The sequence below is a fragment of the Cucurbita pepo genome, chromosome 4 (assembly GCF_057944985.1).
Source record: "Cucurbita pepo subsp. pepo isolate OVF chromosome 4, ASM5794498v1, whole genome shotgun sequence".
Taxonomy (NCBI): Eukaryota; Viridiplantae; Streptophyta; class Magnoliopsida; order Cucurbitales; family Cucurbitaceae; genus Cucurbita; species Cucurbita pepo.
The window spans coordinates 710,656-730,054 of record NC_141801.1 but is presented as its reverse complement, the minus strand read 5'-3'; the positions used below and the strand labels follow the sequence as shown (position 1 = coordinate 730,054).

Sequence of the window (19,399 nt, the reverse complement as noted above, 5' to 3'; positions counted from 1 at the left end):
TTAACTAAAAGAGCCCAATAATAATGATAATGATAATGATAATAATAACAATAATCCATGACTTAGTCTGTCTGCATAACAACAAACCAAAGCATCCGGAGTTGTAACATGCACTCACAACTTCTAAACGTAGTTCTATCATATATTATGTCCACTACTGTCAGTTAAGCTGCTGTAAACAGTAATAGAATTGCCAACCTTGAAGCTCTTTAGAAACCGTGAATCTTTATATTTTCCTTCTTCACAATCCCAGCCTATCATCACAATGCGGAAACAAAAGAGAATCAATATATAATACTCAATCATTCACTCTCATCTCAACTATATAATATTCAATCATTCATTACCTGCACAAGGAAGGTAGACACATTCTTTCTTTGGTCTCCCTGAAGTTGTATAACCTGCATAAAGTGAAAATCCTTGTGTCAGTGGTTCGAATCTATTGATTTCTAAGCAAATAGTCCTTAGGACACGTAGCCGGGACCTGATTTGGAAATTCAAATGAAAGAGGAAGGAAAACAAGTAGATTTGATATAAGAAAGCTACTCCATTACACGTGATGTCATTGATTGTGGAGTGGGATGATACTTTTCTTTTCCCCGCAAAAAGAAAAGTATATGCATCTAAGCGAATAGGCATAGCAAACCACCAATATTGGTTTGCCCTCGGTATTCCCCTCGTGTATGCTATGCCTATTCGCTCGCGGTCATGCTATGCCTTCTCTGAGCGAATAGGCATAGCAAAGTGTAATTGTGACACTTAACATACACGAGGGGAAAACCGAGGGAAGACAAGTGAGGTAGAGTGAAAAAGTGTGTATTGTCTGTTCGGAGAAGCCTAATGGACCCCGTTCGGTTATGTTAATTTGGGGAGCCCTGGATTCGTTTGTTTTTACCATTATTCTTGCTCCCCCATTTGTTCTAAGTTCTAACACTAAAGCCAACATGACCCTTCTCTCCACATTATCCAAAATCGAAAACTATTAGTCTCTTTTAGTTTTAATGTTAGGTGCATAAATATAAATCATTTGAGGGAGATGGAGACCGGACCTGGCCTAGCTCAGGATCTTGCACAACTGTGCCATTACAGCAAAATTCCTTCTTCAGGTCCTTAAGTATTTTGTTATAACTAAACTCCTTCTTCAATCCTTGAACAGTTGTCAGACTTTTTCTCCCGTTACGTTGCTGTATGCGCACATGAACATACTCTTTTGCCCCGGCTCCTGAGTCCTCAGCATTTGCATCAGCAAATGGGTCTGACCATCAAATACAATTAATGAATTATCAAACCAACCGGTGCAACTTACTAAAAAGTAAAAACCAAGAACAGGGAGTTGTGAAGTTACCAAAAGCAGATGGAATCTGCACGTTGAATTCAGACATGAAACTTGGCTGTCCGTAGTAGAACACAGGTAACCAGCAAAAAAATTATGCGCTCTCAATTAAGCCGCTCAAAACTGCAAAAGACAAAAGAAACAGAAATGAAACCGCAGACACAGAAGCACCAATATGATCCACCCATGATCCCCATATATCTCCAAGTCCTGTTTTCAATCTTTGATCCTCCCGATCCCCACAGCCCATACAGACTTCTTTGTCAAAGATCAAAAGCGCATACACTCAACAATTCAAAACCTCAATCATAAAAGTAACAGAAACCAAAACTTAGCAGATTAAAACATAGGTTATGAACAATAAAAGCAAAGTTGATGGACTTTCACTACACTCCTTATGTATTTTCTTCAAATCCACGGTAACAAATTGAAGAAACTTAAGCTCTATAAGGGATCAAACAATCAAAAGAACCCGATAACCAATCATGTCTTTGCAACCTAAATTAGAAGGTAATAATTCTACCAATATCTCGCGAAGAACGCAGAAGAACACCCAAACACACACAATCATAAGCAACCTATCAGACAGAAGAAGCAAATTGAGGATCAAAATAATGTGCATAAATTAAATATAAAAAGAAACAGAAGCCACTCAATAACAATCAAACCAGGTATAAGGTTTGATTAAGAAACATCAAAACACTTACATCTCAGAAAAATCCAAGAAAACTAACGGATATTGTGCTTCGATCTCAAAAAAAAAAAAAAAAACCCTAACCCAAACAAAGAAATTGGAACAGACTGAACGAAAAAACAAACAGAAAATGAATTTTGCATAGATGAAATGAAGGAGAGAGCGATGAACAGGAATTTACCAGGAGAAAAAGGTGTGAATCCGGAGCGAAGAGGCGTGAAACTGAATGGTTAGAAGTCAAAATGAAGATTATATATAAGAGAGAAATTTGGAAAGCCACACAAACCTTCTACTATATCGATATTAGCCGGTTTTGGATTTTTTTAACTATTTATTTTTTGACGGTGGAGATGAGAGAGATCGAAGTTGATCTGACGGCTCATGGTTATCATTGAAACGACGTCACTTTCTAGCTTTTTCATTTTTCTATATCATCATAATTATTGCGTGGAAAGGGCAATTATTGTCTACTGTCACTCACACTTTAACGCTTACTTTAGCGGGTCCCACCTAATCGTAATTGACCAAACAGGTCAATGCCATAATGCTTTATAAATTCTATTATCGTTTATTCTTTGAAAAAATTCCATTATCTTATCATTTAATTAAAGTTGAGGAATCACATAAAATCTTTAAAAAAATATATGAAAAGAATCTGACCAAAATTATTTGTTCCCACCAAAAAAGAAATTATATGATAAAATTATTTAAAATAAGAACGTTTAAAATGATAATTAATATTTTATTCACTGAACTATGTTCAAATTGACAATAATCTTTAAATAAAACAATTATATATGAATTTGAGAATTTAGAGTTCAAATTTGACAATAATCTTTAAAAAAAAAAATTATACATGAATTTGAGAATTTATAATCATTTGTTTGTATAACTATAATAAATAGTCTAATTAAATTTTGGATGGTTTATAATTGTTTTAATTAGATAACTACAAATGTATAAACATATTTTATTTTGACATCAAAATTTATATATAGTACTTTATACATCAAATATTTGAGTTACAATCGAATATAACTTTACTAAATAAGTTGCTAATTATCATTGTTAATATTAATAATTTGATGTTGATGTATAGAAAATAGCAAGTCGAAAAATGTTGATATTTAAGTATTTAATGGGATATTAACAATAAGAGCTACAGCAATCATGAAAAGAAACACATTTAACTTCATTCATTTCTTCTTTTGGTTGACAAACATATTTACAAACAGAATGGACAATGAATTACCCGATTCAACTCCTAAATTCTAAGTCCCTCGAGAACGGGAGATTCATCCAACTTCGCACCTAAAACCAAAATATCAAAGCCTTCTCTAGTGAGTAAAAATGATACGTTGGAATTCCTCCCCATAACTCGATCTAGGCAGGAATGAAAGACAAAAGACTTTTTCTCGAAATATAGACCAATGCCCTAATTGCAAAAGAAAAATGGCTAGGAAAGTTCTGAATCCGCCCTCAACTGGCGAAGAGTCGAAGAAAGCCAAAACGCCCCAAAGCCGAATTGTGGAGGCCATATTCCTTTTGGATATCAAAAGAAAGTAGATGCTCCCTCTACATTCAATTCATTTAGAGGCAAAAGAATAACTTATCTCAGAATCTCCATTTACAACCTTCCTTTTTCTCATACACAGGAAAGATGCAGTTTTTCATGGATAAGCGATGCTCAGCAGATAATATATCTAGTGCTGGTTAACATCCAGCCAATCACATTCAAGAAAAAGATAGGTCGAACGTCGCGTGACAAGAAAACAGACAACATGTCATTTAATTTAAAGGGACCAATGATCCATAACTTCGTCTGCATAACAAAGCAAAGCTAACGTACATGGATCAAGAGTTGTAATGTAACAGGCACTCACTTCAAGTTCTAAAGAAGATAGGTATATAATGTCCACTACTACCAGTTAAGCTGCTGTAAACAGAAATAGAACTCGATCGTGCTGCTTTTTAGAAACCGTGAATCTTGATGTTCTCCTTCTTCACAATGCCAGCCTATCGATAAGGAAAAAAGGGTGAACGTGTCAAAAATTGTTTTACCAAAAAACATTATCATGGTCACAGGGTATATACAGTCCTTCATTACCTGCACAAGGAAGGTAGACACATTCTTTCTTTGGTCTCCCTGAAGTTGTATAACCTGCAAGGCAACCATTACGAGCAACGTTATTGATTGTGGCATTGAAGCATAGAAAAGAGCGAGAGGAGGAAGGGGGCGAACGGGCAAAACATATGTATGGAACCATTCCTTCCATCTATACGGTTAAATTGCAAAGTATCCAATAAACCCGTCTAGGTTATTGTGAATAATAACCTGATCGACATAAATGCACATAATTGACCCGCAGTTTTACATAGAAACTGCGGAGTTGCACCTCAGCACCCCACGTTTGGATAAAGTGAAAACGTATTATGTCTCTTCAAATGATATGGGCATCAACGAAAAAACGGAGGGATTAATACACTAGTCATTTAGGGTGGTAGAACTGACCTGGCCTAGCTCAGGATCTTGCACAACTGTGCCATTACAGCAAAATTCCTTCTTCAGATCCTTGAGTATCTTGTTATAACTAAACTCCTTCTTCAATCCTTGGACAGTTGTCAGGCTTTTTCTCCCGTTGCGTTGCTGAATGCGCACGTGAACATACTCTTTTGACCCAGCTCCTGAGTCCTCAGCATTTGCATCAGCAAATGGGTCTAACCAACGAATAAAATTAATTAGTTTTGAAATGAAACGAATCTATAGACTTCTAATGCAACACAACCTTACGAAATAGTAAAAAACTAGATTAGTTTTTGAGAAAGTTACCAAAAGCAGATGGAATCTGCACGTTGAATTCAGACATGAAACTTGGCTGTCCGAAGTAGAACACAGGTAACCAACAAGCAAATAAGAAATATTATCTGAATTAAGCTGTGCTCAAATCTGCAAGACATAACAGATCCCGAGTTGAAACCACAAGATACAGAAGCATCAATTTGGTCACAAACAAAAAAAAATAATCCACCCCTCATCCTCATACAACCACAAGTCCAACGTTTAATCAACGATCCTTTCGATCCCCTCACACACTTTTCAATTCAATATCAAAAGAGCATACACTCCAAAATTCAAACCCTCTAGAAAATAACAATGAACAAAATTTAGTAGATCAAACTGTAAAGTACGAACCAAGAACACATTAATTAAAGGTTCTTTTAATAACGCTAAATTTCGTTTAATGTTCTATATGGGATCAAACAGACAAGGAAGATAGTATCTATCGGCTTTTTCACTCCACGAACCAAATAGCCAACCCTGTCCTGTCCTCGGAATCTAAATCATACGTCTTTTCTTATTTGAAATTCGGTATCAAAAATCATACCAATAATAACCCCCCCAACACAGACACACAATTATAAGCAGCGGATCAGAGAGAGAAAGAGGAGTAAACCGAGGATTCAAATATTGTGGATCAGTTAAATGAAAAGCAGAAACATGCCAGATGAAACAGAACAACAATCAAACGAAAAAAGAAACGATTATATCCGAAAAAACTAACAGATCTTGCCCTACGATCTCAATACACGCAGAAAAAGAAACCCTAACCTAGATAAAGAAATCGTAATCGGGTGAAGAAGAAATCAATAAAACAATAACCATAGAAAAAAGAAATTGTGCATCGATTAACATGAAAGAAACAAAGAAGAACAAGAAATTACCGGGAGAAAAAGCTGTGAATCCGGAGACAAAGAGACCTGAAACAAGAGATCTCCAAGAAAAATGAAGTTTATATGTGAGAGAAATTGTGCAAGCCAAGCCACACAAACCTCTATTGCCTTAAATCAAGTCGGTTGTGGTATTTCTCCTATTTATTTTTTGACGGTGGGGATAGAATCTTGTAGCTAATCTGACGGCTCGTGGCTATGCTTCAAACGACATCGTTTAAACCTTCCCTTCCCCTAAATTAAATTAGCATTAAATCTGACCAATCCTTATTGACCAAAAATTTTCGTACTTTCTTTGAATTTCGACCTCCATAATAAACGACGTCGTTTGTGGAGTTTTCATTTTGTTTATAATTTATATGATATTCATAATTAATAATCATTATACATAAGACTAAATAAATCTACCTTTTCATATCCATTAAAATTGAGTACAAGTTTTTTAGGGTTTGTATTTGAATCAAACTAAGTTTCAAATCTGTCCACTGCTAGCAGATATTGTAATAATTATACATAGGGAGATGGTTTTGATACCATTTGTAATAATTCAAGTCCACCGCTAGCAGATATTGTCTGTTTTGGTTGTAATAATTCAAGCTCACCGTTAGCCGATATTGTCTATTTTGGCCCATTATGTATCTTTGTTATTCTTAGAAATGTTTCATTTCACTCTCCAATCAATATGGGATCTCACAATCCACCCCTCTTGGAGGCCAATGTAACATCCCAGATCCACCGAGATATTGTTCTCTTTGGGCTTTCCCTTTCTGGCTTCCCCTCAAGGCTTTAAAACGCGTCTGCTAGGGGAAGGTTTCCACACTGTTATAAATGGTGGTTTGTTCTCCTCCCCAACCAATGTGGGACATCACAGCCGACGTCCTTGCTGACACATCATATTGTGTCTAGCTCTGATACCATTTGTAGCAGCCTAAACTCATTGTTAACATATATCGTCTATCTTAGCCCGTCACGTATCGTTGTTAGTCTTCCAGTTTTAAAATGGATCTGGTAGAGAGAGATTTCCACATACTCATAAGAAATGTTTTGTTCTTCTACACGTGGGATCTCACACCCTATTTCATTCATCTATGAAAAAAAAAATGAAAAAAAAATCTTATTCCAATAAAATTGGGAAATTACTGTTAATTAAGTCATCGAAAAAAGATACAACTTATCAGTATAAGTAGTAGATATTAATTATTTTTAAAAATATGATATTAATTCATTCATATACCATTTAGTCAGACGTTACAATAATCACAGAAACTATAAAAAATTATAGAGTATATATATATTTGGAAAATATATATTTATTTTAAGCTAAGGAAATCATTCTTTAAAATGCATAAAATATGGTAATAAACTTTTTATAACGGTTTTAGTATTAAATTTATTTGGAATTAATGAAATATATATATATATATATATATATATAGAAAGTGTATCTCATGAGCTTAATTTCCGTAACTCCACACCACACTCATTTCCGATCTCCAAACTAACACCGAAAATGCAGCAATTATGAACAATTTTTTGAACGCTCATTGGTCATTTAAATCAACAAAAAAAAAAATTAAAATTAAAATTAAGGCCAAAACGACGACGGCGACGGCGACGATGAAATTGGTGGCCGAGAACTTGACTGGTTCTCTGTTATACGTTGAGGTTGACGACGGCGCCACCGTTCTTGATCTGAGAACCGAGATCAGTTCCCAGCAGAGCCTCCCTTCCGAGCGTCTCCTCTTCGTTCCCGACCACGACCGTGGCCGTCTCATTTCCGCCGGCGACGACGAAACCTCGCTCGTTGATTTTGGGCTCCGAGATGGGTCGCTGATTTACGTCTTTTTCTGTCCACTTGATGACGAGGGTGTGGATGATCTTGATGCTCGTCAGCTGTTCTTTAACTGTCCTGATCTTCTTCTCTTTCAGTAGCCGCTCATGGAGTTTCGTCAAAATTAGGGTTTTTGTTGAGTCAAGATTTGAATATTTTTTTCTCGATAATACATATTATAATCAATCGATATGGTGTTGTATATTGATCATTTAGGAACGTTAAAGATTGGTTCTCCTTCGCCAACTGAACACAATTCATGTGAAAATACGTGCATATGCTCTATCTTGGCTCGCGACGTGCATATGCTCTATCTTGGCTCGCGACGCGCGCACGCTCTATCTTGGCTCGCGACGCGCGCACGCTCTATCTTCTATCTTGATTCACTCCGTTCTATCGACGCTCTATCTTCTATCTTGATTCACTCCGTTCTATCGACGCTCTATCTTCTATCTTGATTCACTCCGTTCTATCGACGCTCTATCTTCTATCTTGATTCACTCCGTTCTATCGACGCTCTATCTTCTATCTTGATTCACTCCGTTCGTTCTATCGACGCTCTATCTTCTATCTTGATTCACTCCGTTCGTTCTATCGACGCTCTATCTTCTATCTTGATTCACTCCGTTCGTTCTATCGACGCTCTATCTTCTATCTTGATTCACTCCGTTCGTTCTATCGACGCTCTATCTTCTATCTTGATTCACTCCGTTCTATCGACGCTCTATCTTCTATCTTGATTCACTCTGTTCTATCGACGCTCTATCTTCTATCTTGATTCACTCTGTTCTATCGACGCTCTATCTTCTATCTTGATTCACTCTGTTCTATCGACGCTCTATCTTCTATCTTGATTCACTCTGTTCTATCGACGCTCTATCTTCTATCTTGATTCACTCTGTTCTATCGACGCTCTATCTTCTATCTTGATTCACTCTGTTCTATCGACGCTCTATCTTCTATCTTGATTCACTCTGTTCTATCGACGCTCTATCTTCTATCTTGATTCACTCTGTTCTATCGACGCTCTATCTTCTATCTTGATTCACTCCGTTCGTTCTATCGACGCTCTATCTTCTATCTTGATTCACTCCGTTCGTTCTATCGACGCTCTATCTTGATCCACGACCTAAGTTTAGGTCCGAACATTATAATTGAGTCATGGGTCGGTTTTCGTCTACAAATCATACCTACATTCAAGTCTCAACAATATAATTTATTCATGGGTCGGTTTACGATAAACATGCTATTTTGTTAGATTTATGTATAGATCATTTATTTTCTTTATATAAATTGTAATAGAGATGTTGAATTCTTATTTTTTTTAAGTTCAATATTTATTTGAATTAAAAAGAAAAAAAAAATCTAAATGAATATTATATATATATATATATATATATATATATATATATATATATATATATATATTAATTTAATATATATATTTTTTATTTTAAGCTAGGAACAAGAAGTGAAAATATTTAATATTTTTTGTTTGTTTCTGGAAAAACTAATATTTTCCCTATTTAAAATAAACAGGGAAATACCTAAAGAGAGAAATATCCATAATTAAAAATGAAATTAAATTTCTTTTTAATATTTGAAATACAAAATAAATAAAAATTGGAAATAATCTCCATAATATTTGCCTTCAATTTTTATCTTAAATTCTTAATTTATCTAAACAATATTTTTTTTTAATAACTCTTTAAATTAAATTTATTTTTAGTTTAAAATTAATGGTTGTTAAATTAATTAAATAATAATAATAATTTTATGTAAAAAATTATTTACTAAAACTAAACCTAAATGATTTTCAAATGGGTTTAATTTCAAAAACTTGTTTTTGAAAATTATATAATTTTTTATTTTTAAAAATTATAGAATAATTATCTAAAATTTTATTTGTTTAATTGAATATCACCTATCCCACTAGTAGTGGTAGGTATATTAGTACAAAATTATATATATTTTTTTTATTTTTAATATCATTTTCAACTTTTTTTTTTTTTTAATATCATTTTCAACTTTTTTTTTTTTTTTTTTTTTAATAATAGCTAAATAATTGAAACATTTATAGCCCATCAAATCCTTGTAGATTCAAATTCTTATTTTTCTTATTTTCTAATTTCTATAGGTCCAAATTGATGTCACTCCTTTTCCACAACATTATTTTTTAAATATTTTTAATATATGATAGGTAAGATGTCACATTTAAAATATAAAATATAATTGTATATAATAAGATAATTCTCTTTTACTTTAAACCAACTAGAAATTATAATTTAAGTTTAAACCAAGTAGTAATATTTGATGATAAATAACGATCACTGGTAGTAGATATTGTCTGTTTTGACTCGTTATATATCGTCATTAGCCTCACAGTTTTAAAACGCGTCTACTAGAGAAGTTTCCATTTGTAACAGCTCAAGTCTACTGCTAGTAGATATTGTCAGGTTTGACCCATTACGTATCGTCGTTAGTCTCACGGTTTTAAAACACGTCTACGAGGGAGAGGTTTCCACACCCTTATAAAGAATGATTTGTTCTCCTCTCGAACTAATGTGGGATCTTATAATCCACCTCTGTTGAGGGCCCTGCATCCTCGCTCGCACACCGCTCAGTGTCTAGTTCTGATACCATTTGTAACAGCCCAAGCCCACTGTTAGTAGATATTATCCGTTTTGGCCCATTACATATTGTCATCAGTCTCGTGGTTTGCATCTACTAAGGAGAGGTTTCTACACCCTGATAAAGAATGTTTCGCTCCCCTCTCCAACCAATGTGAGATCTCGCAGTTTAGTAGCTTCTTATACATTCATAGGTTCGAATTCTCATCTCCTATCTCCCTCTTCATAACCTAAACACTCACAACACTAACCGAACATAAAAATTTCTTAACTAGAGACCAAAACTTTACGTTCTAACTTAACTAAGTACGGTTCTCTCCTTCCTTCTTCGCCCCGCCTCCACTAAAAATGTTATTCCGACCATTGACCAGTCAACCTTCAACCAAGGTTTGACGGGTCAAAAACTCAATTAAAAAGTCAAAGCTATCAAGTCAACCCACATAAAGCAGTTAACACCCAGGAGTATAAAATGCAAAGCACTAACCGGAAATTATAAAAATAAATTAAAAATTGAGAATGTTTTATTTAGAAAATGGAATATTTAAATTAAATGTCAACGCTTTCCCTATGGCCGTTTTATTAATTCAATTTCGTATTAAATAATTATCAACTTGATGACGTGCCATGCAGGATTGTTTTTTTCTCCTCTAATTATTTTCCATTATTATCCAGCTGTTTATGGTAATTTCCATTTTTTTTTATCGTAAATAGACAGCTAAATGCAATTGTTTAATTATTTATTAAAATTATTAATTATTTAAATTCAATTTGATTATTATATGTTTGGATTAGTCTTTTCTGGTGGTTGGAGAGCATTATTATTTTTTTCATTAATAATTTCTTTTTAAGTCATTCGGTAAATAATTAATTAAAGTTGAATTAACATTAAATAAAAAAGGATAAAACTTGGAATAACCCTAACCCGAGAAACCCGAGAATAACAATGTCACGCAAAAGTACAAGGAAACGACCTAAATAGTAAGTAGCCGAGCTAGGTATAGTTCGACTGAATTATGCTTCAACCGAAGGTGAAAGCGGGAAAAAAACGAAATAGTCAAAGAACAAATTTCACATCGGAATTCTCAACTGAAAAAATGTCAAAAATGGGTGTACGAGATAAACCTTGGTTTGGTGAATTTGAAGTTGGTCTTTACATAACATAAAGGATATGAATGAAGAACGGGCGCCCAGTCCATGCATCCCGAGTAGAAAGCTAACTTCAGAAGCCACTCACTTCTATTCTGGTTGTGATTGTCTATGAGGCACCCAGCTCATGCATTCCGAGTAGAGAGCTAACTTCGGAAGCCACTCACTTCTATTCTGATTGGGATTGTCTATGAGGCACCCAGTCCATGCATCTCGAGCAGAGAGCTAACCTCGGAAGCCACTCGCTTCTATTTTGATTGGGATTGTCTATGAGGCGCCCAATCCATACATCCTGAGCAGAGAGCTAACCTCGGAAGTCACTCACTTCTATTCTAGTTGGGATTGTCTATTGATGCAAAACTATACCTCGATCGAAAGATAAGACGTTTGAATTTTGGTTGATTTATTTAATATATTATCGGAATGTACGGTAAAAATTACTTAAAATTATATATTTATTTATTTATTAGTTAAAAGACACTTCAACCAACCAAAAATTAAAAGAGAAGAAACTCTATGGAATAAAAGTCTAACAAGACATGTCGTTCATGACAAGTTCAAACTTCAAACCCAAAACTCAAACTATAAAATCCGACCAACTTCTAGTGCAATTCGCCATATCTTAAGAGCTTTGAGTTAGCTGAAGTTCTCTTCTTCAAAACCATGGCCATTTCTTCCAAGCTTTTTTCCCTTCTCTTTTTGCAGCTAATGCTCGCCTCGTCTCTCTCGACCATCGCCGAAGCACATGGCTTGTCGTCTAAGTTTTATCGGTACACCTGCCCCGGGTTGGAGTATACTGTCGCCAAAACGGTAGCTTTGTATATTCAGAAACAACCTACTCTAGCCGCTTCTTTATTGAGGATGCACTTCCACGACTGTTTCGTTAGGGTAATTGCTATATTTTCGTGTTTCAATTTTGTTTACTCTTGTCCAATCTATCGATAGTAACTAAAGATGGGGAGGAAGCGGGAACATTAATTACCCGTTAGATAAATGAGGCTAAGGACGGGAATATATTCCCGACCTCACCCAAATTTCCGCCCTATTTAATATAAATATATTTTCAATACATAATTGTTTAAAAAAATAATATACGAAGAAAAATTACATGTGGAACTCGATCCCTAAAAAATAAATAGAGAATTTCGTGGAGATAAAAAATGAAACAGATGGAAGATGGAGACGGGAAATTTCTGCCCCGTAGACATCTCTAATAGTAACTACTAAAATTTATAACTAACACGAGCATGGATTAACTCTTTTTATTTCATAATCATAACGTAGAAATTGAATAAAACCTAAGAAATAGTAATTTGTGTCTTCTTTAATGAGCTATGACGGGTGTTGATTATCACTCTTGAATCGATGATTAATTTGTAGTACGTGTCAAAATGACAGGGTTGTGACGGTTCTGTGCTGCTAAATTCGACACCAAACAACCAAGCCGAGAAAGATTCTATTCCCAACCTTACTTTAAGAGGCTACAATGTCGTCGACGCTGTTAAAGCTGCTGTTGAAAAACAGTGCCCTGGTGTCGTTTCATGTGCTGATATCCTCGCTTTGGTGGCTCGGGACGCCGTTAGAATGGTAAATTACAATTTACCCCTCGTAACCACTAAATTTGTAATTTAACCAAAAATTAAACAAATACATAATAATAATAATAATAATAAATAAATAAATAAATAATATTTTTGTAATTTGTTTCAGATTGGAGGCCCATTCTGGAATGTTCCAACAGGGAGAAGAGACGGAACTGTGTCGATCTCAAGAGAAGCCCTAATCAATTTGCCGCCTCCCTTCGCCAACATCTCATCTCTCAAAACAAGTTTCCTCTCCCTAGGTCTCTCCGTCAAAGATCTCGTCGTTTTATCCGGTAAATCTCTCTCACATTCTTTCATTTCTTCCATTTTTTCCGATCATAAACCACTGTCGCTTCAATTTCTTCAGGAGCACACACAATCGGAGTCTCGAAATGCAGTTCCTTCTCCAACCGCCTCTACAATTTCACCGGCAATGGCGACGCCGATCCGAAATTAGACAAATACTACGCCGTCGCATTGAAAGGTAAATGCAAGCCAAACGACCAGAAATCGATCGTCGAGATGGATCCAGGAAGCTTCAAGACCTTCGATGGAAGTTACTACACTCTCGTCTCCAAGAGAAGAGGTTTGTTCCAGTCCGATTCCGCTCTTCTCGACGATCCTGACACCAAATCCTACGTTGTATTACAAGCACAAACACGCGGCGCTACTTTCGCCGTCGATTTCGCTGAATCGATGATCAGTATGGGACAGATCGGCGTCCTCACCGGCAACGACGGCGAAATTAGGCGCCAATGTAGCGTTGTTAACTGATTTGCAGAAACGGATTGCAGTTCTTTTTCAGGCGAATGGGATTAATCGTCTGATGATTCGTTCGTTTTGATTCGGTGTGTGCGTTTCATGTTTCTGTTCTGTAGGATCGCGTGGGAAACACGTGCGGTTCTGATTTCATCTTCATTTGTCGTGTGATTCAAGCCAATTATTATTATTGTTATTTATTCAATATGAAATTCAAATGTTTTTAATTTTTTTTTTTTGAGTTATATTAAGTTAAAAATATTTATAACTTTATATTAGGATACAACTCTCTATCTTATAAAGGGTGTTTTGTAACCGTCCTGATTCACCACTAGTAAATTCTGTCTTCTTTGGGCTTTCCCTTTCGGGCTTTCTCTCAAGACAGTTTCCACACCCTTATAAATGGTGATTTGTTCTCCTCCCCAACCAATATGTGACATCACAATCTATCCCCTTTCGGGGTCTAGCGTCCTTGCTAAATGTGGGACTGCCCCCAAATCTACCCCCTTTGGGGCCAGTGTCCTTAGCACATCATCTCGTGTCTACCCCTTTCGGAGAATAACGAGAAGGTTAGCACATGGTCTAGTATCTGACTCTGATACCAATTATAACGGCCTAAATTCAAAGTTTAAAAACAAAATGGGAGAAGATTGATTAGACATTTTTATAACCAATTAAACAATTAAACAAGATACAAATTATTTAAATAAGGTTTAAATAGAAATTTTATTTTAAATATCTTATTGTAAAAATAAAAAATAAAAAAATAGTTGGCGGAGAAAATGGAATTATATAATTTTCAGACCATGTGAAGAAAAATATATTCCAAGAATTAAGTTTTAAATTTAATTAAAATAAAAAATTTGAGTGTGACGTATTGTGCTCCTTTGACACTGAATTTAATATTATTCAAAGCCTATAGCTTATATAATTATATTTCTCTTACTCTTTAAAAAAAAAACAAATTAAAATAACATATTTATAATTAAATAATTTTTTTTAATTTTTTTAGAAAAACAAAAATCAAATAGTATTTAAATTAACATTTATTTAAGCTAGCCAAACAAAATTAGGAAATAATTTTAATTTTTAAAATTATTATATTTGGTAATAATGTTGACCTTTTTATCATGTTGAATTATTTATTTATTTATTTCATTGACTATTCCATTATGATTTTAAATCCACACCATTTATTTTCTAATATCACCAACTTTTGGTGTAGAAATAAAATATTTAGTTATTATCTTTAAAATAATAATGCCATATTATTAAATTAAATTCATATTAATAACTTGTTTTTTTTTTTTTCTTTTTTCTTTTTAAATATTGAACTTGTTATGTCTCCATATAATTAAATATTGGTATTTAAAATTTTATATGTTTAAATAATTTAAATACGATATTATGGAATTTAAATTCTAATTTTTGTTCTCTAAATTTATTTTAAAAAATTATTATTGAATTGACTTTTTTTTTCTTGCATTTAATTATAAACTTTTAAAAATGTAGACTTAAGTTTCGATAAATATATTATTTTATAAATTCACTTCGTTAAAAAAAAAATGTTATGACACCCGAATGAATGAGAGGTACATAAATCAACTGAGATCTCGTCAAAATAAGAATTATACTCAAGGATAAAATGACTAAGAAAAACTTAAATGAAATGAAAATTACTTCTTATACCAACAAGATACACATTCTAAGTTGGGTAACCTCTTAAGAATTTTCTAGTTTGGATTTCGAGAATTAAACTCGAGCCCATAGTCGATCGTTTTAGGGAGCACATTGTCCAATTTTTTTAACCTAATTTACAAAGAGAACACCGGCTCTGATTTAACTCGAGTATTAGAGCTAATGTCACAAGCAACACATGAATAGACACTTTTTATCGTCCTTTGCAGATCGTGTTCTTCTCTCTTGAATACATTTTACCATTACCGACGTGAAAGTCAACCACGTTTTTGCTCTCGAAATTTCAACAAAAAATACATAATTGTTAATTATTTTTTATAATACTGAAATTAACAAAGACCTAACAGCTAGTCATGGAGTGACAGATCAACTAATAATGCATTTTTTAGGCAATAAATGGAAGACTTTTTATATTAATCAAAGTCGAGAAATTTGGTTTATAATGATAAGATAAGGCTACTACCTAAACACATCTTAATTATAATACAATTACCTAACTTTATATATTAATTTGTGGTACATTTGGGCATATATACTAGCTTTCATATTAGTGCCATTATTATTATTTTTTTTATTACAAAGTATTGATGTCTCAGTGTTATCCTCTAAATTATATTATAACATAAAGTACAAACTTACCAAAACGTATATTTATGTAATTCAATTGTAAAATTGTAGATCTAAGCTGTTCTAAACTAAAAATTCTTGTAATTTTGCATGAGATAGTTAAAATTGTTTATAATTACAAGTAATTGTATTTGTGAGATCTCAGATCGGTTGGAGAGGAAAACGAAACATTTCTTATAAGGGTGTGGAAACCTCTCCTTAGTAGATATGTTTTAAAACCGTGAGGTTGACGACGATACATAACGGACCAAAGCAGACAATATCTGTTAGCGGGGAGTTTAGACTGTTACAAATGATATCAGAGACAGACATCAAACAATGTGCCAGTGAGGACGCTAGACCTCCTAGAATAGTGGAGTGTGAGATCCCACGTCGAATGGAGAGAGGAACGAAACATTCTTTACAAGAGTATGAAACCTCTCTCTAGTAGACACGTTTTTAAAACCGTGAGGGGGAAGTCCAGAAGGAAAAGCTAAAAAAGAACCATATTTGTCGGTGGTGGACTTGAGCTGTTACAAATGGTATCAGAGTCGGTCACCGAGTTATGTGCTAGCTAGAACGCAATATGTATTCCTCATAAGGGTGTGGAAACCGCCCGAAACTATCCATAAAAGACAATATCTGCTACCGACGGGCTTAGGCGGTTGCGGTATTATTCGCAATATGGGTGTACATATATATATATATATATATAATTATGTTGTAATAATCAATTAATTTTAGGGAGAAGAACATGCATGAAGCTGTAATATTGCAATATAATATTAATAAATCTATGTGTCATGAAGGGACCATAGGCCCATGAATATAATAATATTTGAATACGAAGTTTGCGAATAATTGCATGCAGCTAGCAACCGCTAATTGTGATGAAAACCATATTATAAATACCTTAATTGTGATGCCTAAACACACAGCAAAACTAAAGCTTAAGCTTAGTTCTAAACAAAATGGAGCTCTCTCGTGGTCTTGTCTTTCTAATTGTATGTCTTTTAGGACTTGCTAGCTCAACCCAAGCTCACCTCCACCTCGGTTACTATGCAAAGACCTGCCCTCGTGCCGAGAAAATTATCTCCGAGTTCGTCTACAAGAGCGTTCCCAAGGTTCCCACCTTGGCTGCTGCCTTCATTCGAATGCATTTTCACGATTGCTTCGTTCGGGTCGGTGGAATTTCTTCCTTTTTTTCGATTTGAGACCTGGTGTTCAAAGCTTTTAATGTAATTAGTTTTTGGGTTTTTGGTGATTAGGGTTGTGATGCATCTGTACTTCTGAACTCGACTGCCGGTAACCCGAGTGAGAAGGAATCTCCTCCGAATCTAACATTGAGAGGCTTGATAAAATCAAGAAGCTTTTGGAAGATGAGTGCCCTGGAATCGTCTCATGCTCCGACATTCTTTCTCTGGTTACGAGAGACTCGATCGTTTCCATTGTAATGAACCGAATTCGTTTTAGTTTATAATGTCTAATTTTTTTTTTATTTTTCTTCGTTTGATGATTATTTAGTTTGTGGGTTTGTAGGGCGGTCCGTTTTGGAGGGTTCCAACAGGGAGAAGAGACGGAGTGATCTCGAGATCATCAGAAGCTTTAGCGAACATTCCACCACCGTTTGCTAACTTGTCGACTCTCGAACGACAATTCGCCAATCAGGGTCTCGATTTAAAAGACTTGGTTTTGTTATCAGGTAAGAATCGAGAGTTAACGAATCGATTAATTTAAATGAAAATCGAAACGAAAACTTACGAACCAACGAACTAAACGCAGGAGCTCACACCATTGGGATATCCCATTGTTCATCATTCACAAGGCGGCTATACAACTTCACAGGAGTGGGAGACCAAGACCCATCATTGGACTCCGAGTACGCCGCCAATCTAAAGGCAAAGAAATGCAAAAGCATACGCGCCAACGGCATCGTCGAAATGGACCCTGGCAGCTTCCGGACCTTCGACCTCAGCTACTACTCTCTGCTCCTCAAGCGCCGTGGGCTGTTCCAGTCCGACGCCGCGCTGACCACCAGCCCGGTCACCAAGGCCTTCGTCACGGACCTTCTCAATGGCTCGGTTAAGAATTTCTTCGCCGAGTTTGGGTTAGCCATGGAGAAGATGGGTCGGATTGGGGTCAAGACTGGCTCCGAGGGGGAGATTCGCAAGCATTGTGCTCTTATTAATGCTTGAGATTGGGTGATGGGTTCGGTATTTTTATTGTTTGTTTATCTTTCGATGCGGGATCTCAATCTTCATTTCGTGTTACCATTACAACAACTAGTTTTATTAATAAAAATGTGATCGATTTGTTAGTATTTTAAATAATAATCCGTGATTAGTGTTCGGTACGTATGAAAAAGATAGGATAAAGTTAAATTTATATTAATTTAATTAATGATTAGCTTAATTGTTAATTTTAATAGTTATTGAATAATTATGGTTAATTACTCGACCCTAAAAAAATGTTTTTTTAAAATTAATTTTTAATTTTTATCTAATATAAATATATTTTAAAAAGTTATGAATATATTAAATGCAAAGTTTTTTAAAAATAAAAAATAGAAGTCTTACGTCTATGAATTTAAAAAGAAATTATTAAATTAATAATGGAATAAAAGTTGTGTCAAATTGAATCAAATATATAATTGGGAGAAATTAATTATTTATACATTGAATTTTTTCAGACATCATTTTAATTTTAAAAATTGTTTCAAAATTAAATTTAACTTTCATTTAATAAACCTCTCAAAATTTATTAAAAATTTTAAAAACATTTTTAAACTTAAAAAAATAAAAAAAATATATTTACCGCGGGTAAAATCGTGGTAACATTAATATCCTTACAATTTATGGAAAAAAAATTAAAAAGTTCGAATATGATCTATAAAGTGTAGATAGACATTTTCCGTCTATATACTGATTGTAATAATTTATTTTATTTTATGTTTTTTTTTTATAAAAGCTAAAACGTTAATGTCTGAGATCCCACTTGAGATAAATAAGGGTGTGAAGACCTCTCCCCAACAGACTCTTTTAAAATCATGAGACTAATGACGATACGTAACGGGTCAAAACGGACAATATCTGCTAGTTGTTGACTTGGGCTGTTACAAATGGTATAGAACCAGACACTAGGCGGTGTAGGTGTGCCAGCGAGTACACTGGTCTCCAAGAGAGGAGGAGAGAAACGAACCTTAAAACTGCAAGGATGACACCGATATGTAACATGCCAAAACAGACCATATTACATAATGTTAATGAAATTTTTTTAAAGTTTTGGACATTTAATTTTTTTTTTAAGAATAATTATTAAAATGCATTTTTGACAGAAAAAAAAAAAATATATATATATATATATTAATTAAGTTTTAATTATTTAGCGGAC

The 19,399-nt window shown here is 34.3% G+C and overlaps 4 protein-coding genes and 1 pseudogene across 6 annotated transcripts; 3 read left to right on the top strand and 2 right to left on the bottom strand.

Moving 5' to 3' along the window:
• On the bottom strand, nt 1–2,344 carry LOC111792840 (protein translation factor SUI1 homolog). Its single transcript, XM_023674440.2, has 5 exons — nt 2,209–2,344; nt 1,346–1,456; nt 1,050–1,255; nt 348–401; nt 1–254 (listed from the first exon to the last, which is right to left on the bottom strand). The coding sequence occupies exons 2-5, from the start codon at nt 1,380–1,382 to the stop codon at nt 210–212; spliced, it is 342 nt and encodes a 113-aa protein (XP_023530208.1). The 5' UTR covers nt 1,383–1,456; nt 2,209–2,344; the 3' UTR covers nt 1–209.
• A 1,445-nt stretch (nt 2,345–3,789) lies between these two features.
• LOC111792839 (protein translation factor SUI1 homolog) lies at nt 3,790–5,907 on the bottom strand. 2 transcript variants are annotated; one of them, XM_023674438.2, is made up of 5 exons: nt 5,751–5,907; nt 4,858–4,974; nt 4,540–4,745; nt 4,135–4,188; nt 3,790–4,043 (listed from the first exon to the last, which is right to left on the bottom strand). In XM_023674438.2, the coding sequence occupies exons 2-5, from the start codon at nt 4,892–4,894 to the stop codon at nt 3,999–4,001; spliced, it is 342 nt and encodes a 113-aa protein (XP_023530206.1). In that variant the 5' UTR covers nt 4,895–4,974; nt 5,751–5,907; the 3' UTR covers nt 3,790–3,998. The 2 variants fall into 2 exon arrangements, with proteins under 2 accessions (XP_023530206.1, XP_023530207.1); XM_023674439.2 differs by having other exon boundaries at nt 4,858–4,903; nt 5,751–5,857.
• Nucleotides 5,908–7,373: 1,466 nt separating this feature from the next.
• Nucleotides 7,374–7,688, top strand: LOC147792759 (Ubiquitin-like superfamily protein). The gene has a single exon (XM_087123108.1). It carries the CDS (start codon nt 7,374–7,376, stop codon nt 7,686–7,688), a length of 315 nt encoding a protein of 104 aa, XP_086979234.1.
• Nucleotides 7,689–11,997: 4,309 nt separating this feature from the next.
• LOC111792934 (peroxidase 56) lies at nt 11,998–13,937 on the top strand. The gene is made up of 4 exons (XM_023674563.2): nt 11,998–12,251; nt 12,762–12,950; nt 13,074–13,239; nt 13,314–13,937. Exons 1-4 carry the CDS (start codon nt 12,027–12,029, stop codon nt 13,718–13,720), a joined length of 987 nt encoding a protein of 328 aa, XP_023530331.2. The 5' UTR covers nt 11,998–12,026; the 3' UTR covers nt 13,721–13,937.
• A 3,020-nt stretch (nt 13,938–16,957) lies between these two features.
• Nucleotides 16,958–18,341, top strand: LOC111792838 (peroxidase 3 pseudogene; annotated as a pseudogene). Its single transcript, XR_015420801.1, has 4 exons — nt 16,958–17,190; nt 17,278–17,459; nt 17,549–17,711; nt 17,792–18,341. The product of XR_015420801.1 is annotated as a peroxidase 3 pseudogene (transcript).
• The last annotated feature ends 1,058 nt before the right edge of the window (nt 18,342–19,399 follow it).

Bases quoted from the DNA above. Each gene is read 5' to 3' on its own strand.
- LOC111792840 (XM_023674440.2), bottom strand. From the start codon at position 1,382: ATGTCTGAATTCAACGTGCAGATTCCATCTGCTTTTG. The intron at 1,256-1,345 runs GTAACTTCACAA...TTTGATGGTCAG, and splicing joins GCAGATTCCATCTGCTTTTG to ACCCATTTGCTGATGCAAAT. The intron at 402-1,049 runs GTCCGGTCTCCA...CACTTTATGCAG, and splicing joins AAGATCCTGAGCTAGGCCAG to GTTATACAACTTCAGGGAGA.
- LOC111792839 (XM_023674438.2), bottom strand. From the start codon at position 4,894: ATGTCTGAATTCAACGTGCAGATTCCATCTGCTTTTG. The intron at 4,189-4,539 runs GTCAGTTCTACC...GTTGCCTTGCAG, and splicing joins AAGATCCTGAGCTAGGCCAG to GTTATACAACTTCAGGGAGA. The intron at 4,044-4,134 runs GTAATGAAGGAC...CCTTATCGATAG, and splicing joins TGTCTACCTTCCTTGTGCAG to GCTGGCATTGTGAAGAAGGA.
- LOC147792759 (XM_087123108.1), top strand. From the start codon at position 7,374: ATGAAATTGGTGGCCGAGAACTTGACTGGTTCTCTGTTATACGTTGAG.
- LOC111792934 (XM_023674563.2), top strand. From the start codon at position 12,027: ATGGCCATTTCTTCCAAGCTTTTTTCCCTTCTCTTTTTGCAGCTAATG. The intron at 12,252-12,761 runs GTAATTGCTATA...TCAAAATGACAG, and splicing joins TCCACGACTGTTTCGTTAGG to GGTTGTGACGGTTCTGTGCT. The intron at 12,951-13,073 runs GTAAATTACAAT...AATTTGTTTCAG, and splicing joins CTCGGGACGCCGTTAGAATG to ATTGGAGGCCCATTCTGGAA.